Here is a 1,473-nt window from a genome sequence, read left to right on the forward strand (position 1 = left end):
GAAATAGAGTTTAATAAATAGACAATTTTATGATTGGAGAAGGCCTTGCCTTATACATAACCAGAAAAGGCGAAACTACAAGTTAAAGGAGAATTAGCTAAAGAGATATAAGCTCTAACAACTTCAAACAAGCACTCAATAGAATAATAACTAACTGATGGTCGCTTGATGTATAATAGATATTGAAAAGCATATACTCAAAAATCAAATAGCCTAAAAATAGATTACAAACACTATAACCATATATTAGTCCATCATCATGACTTGAGTATATCCTACAAAATAGTTTCAACTTTTTTACAAGCTACGCCACTTCAAATTAATTGGTATCCAAAATGTGTTGCCATGCATAAAACACTAACACCAAAGTTATGAATATGAAACAATAGTGCTGCATAAGATGCTACCAAACACCAACACAATAATAGTTCAACATTAATTATATTCAATTACTTGTATTTTTTCAAATATTTTTACTAGTGAGTGTGATATGAGAGCTTGATAAATTCCAAACCATGCCATCAGTCAAAAACAAAAACCTAAAAAGTCTAAAGCAAAGTGAATCAAAGAGGAAAAGGATCAAAGCCTCCTTTGAGCATCTTTTCAAGAGGCCCAAACAATGGGTGTGGAAGATGCTCCCAATCATACCAATCCCAACCATCACACTTCTCAGGTTCAAGATTCTGAACAACTTGCTGCTCAAATGCATCCAACACTACTCTCATGAAGATAGTAACGTAATGGCATTTCTTTGGCTGATCCAAAAACACGTTGTTCGTAGCCGTCAAAAAATCTATTTTATTTTTGCTCAAATCTAACCCTGATTCCTCTTTCACTTCTCTCGCGGCGCATTCCTCGAAACTTTCCCCTAAAATTAGTAAAAATGTAAAAATAAATTAGTTTTATATTTTAAAAATGCTTTTTTATAAACAAATGGCGGGTGAGAGATACCGAATTCGAGGTGGCCGCCGGGCAGAGCAAAGGTGGCGTTCCCGACGGAAGCACGGCGACGGCCGAGTAGGAGTGATCTACCTTTCAAGATGAAAACTGCCACGCCCACTCTGGGTTCCGGTAGCGACGCGTTTGGATCTGCGTTGTTCTCCATTTTTGTACTGTTTTTGTGTTTAATGTTTCCTCTGTCTTTGCAATTTAAAGGACTGAGAACGGCACTGTGTTTTGTTGGACTTCGGGATTTTTCTCGGAAGCTGGATATGTTTTCCCTCCGTTCAACTATAATTAAAATAAAGTAAATGCTGTTTTAGATTGAAAACGTAAATGCTAATAAATGTTATTTGCTGGATTAAAACAAATAGTAAATCAGCGAATTCCCATTGAAAACGTAAGGGTCGCTCATTTTACTCTCTTGCATTTTAAAAATAGGTAAATAATATTTTGAAATTAGAATTTATTGCATTTTAACCAATTTATTACCACATAATGTAAATGTAATTTGTTCCAATTTGAAAACACAGG

The 1,473-nt window shown here is 35.0% G+C and overlaps 1 protein-coding gene across 2 annotated transcripts; it reads right to left on the minus strand.

Annotated features, from left to right (window-relative positions):
• Positions 1 to 401: 401 nt before the first annotated feature.
• LOC101498246 (nudix hydrolase 1) lies at positions 402 to 1,263 on the minus strand. 2 transcript variants are annotated; one of them, XM_073365032.1, is made up of 2 exons: positions 1,033 to 1,263; positions 402 to 868 (listed from the first exon to the last, which is right to left on the minus strand). In XM_073365032.1, exons 1-2 carry the CDS (start codon positions 1,103 to 1,105, stop codon positions 564 to 566), a joined length of 378 nt encoding a protein of 125 aa, XP_073221133.1. In that variant the 5' UTR covers positions 1,106 to 1,263; the 3' UTR covers positions 402 to 563. The 2 variants fall into 2 exon arrangements, with proteins under 2 accessions (XP_073221133.1, XP_004513830.1); XM_004513773.4 differs by having other exon boundaries at positions 952 to 1,251.
• Positions 1,264 to 1,473: the final 210 nt, after the last annotated feature.

This window comes from Cicer arietinum, chromosome 2 (genome assembly GCF_000331145.2).
Source record: "Cicer arietinum cultivar CDC Frontier isolate Library 1 chromosome 2, Cicar.CDCFrontier_v2.0, whole genome shotgun sequence".
NCBI lineage: Eukaryota > Viridiplantae > Streptophyta > Magnoliopsida > Fabales > Fabaceae > Cicer > Cicer arietinum.

What these genes read in the sequence shown, in the direction of transcription:
- LOC101498246 (XM_004513773.4), bottom strand. Translation starts at nt 1,105, where the DNA reads ATGGAGAACAACGCAGATCCAAACGCGTCGCTACCGGAACCCAGAGTG. An exon ending in CGGCGGCCACCTCGAATTCG is followed by an intron (nt 869 to 951) that starts GTATCTCTCACC and finishes TACTAATTTTAG; the next exon opens with GGGAAAGTTTCGAGGAATGC.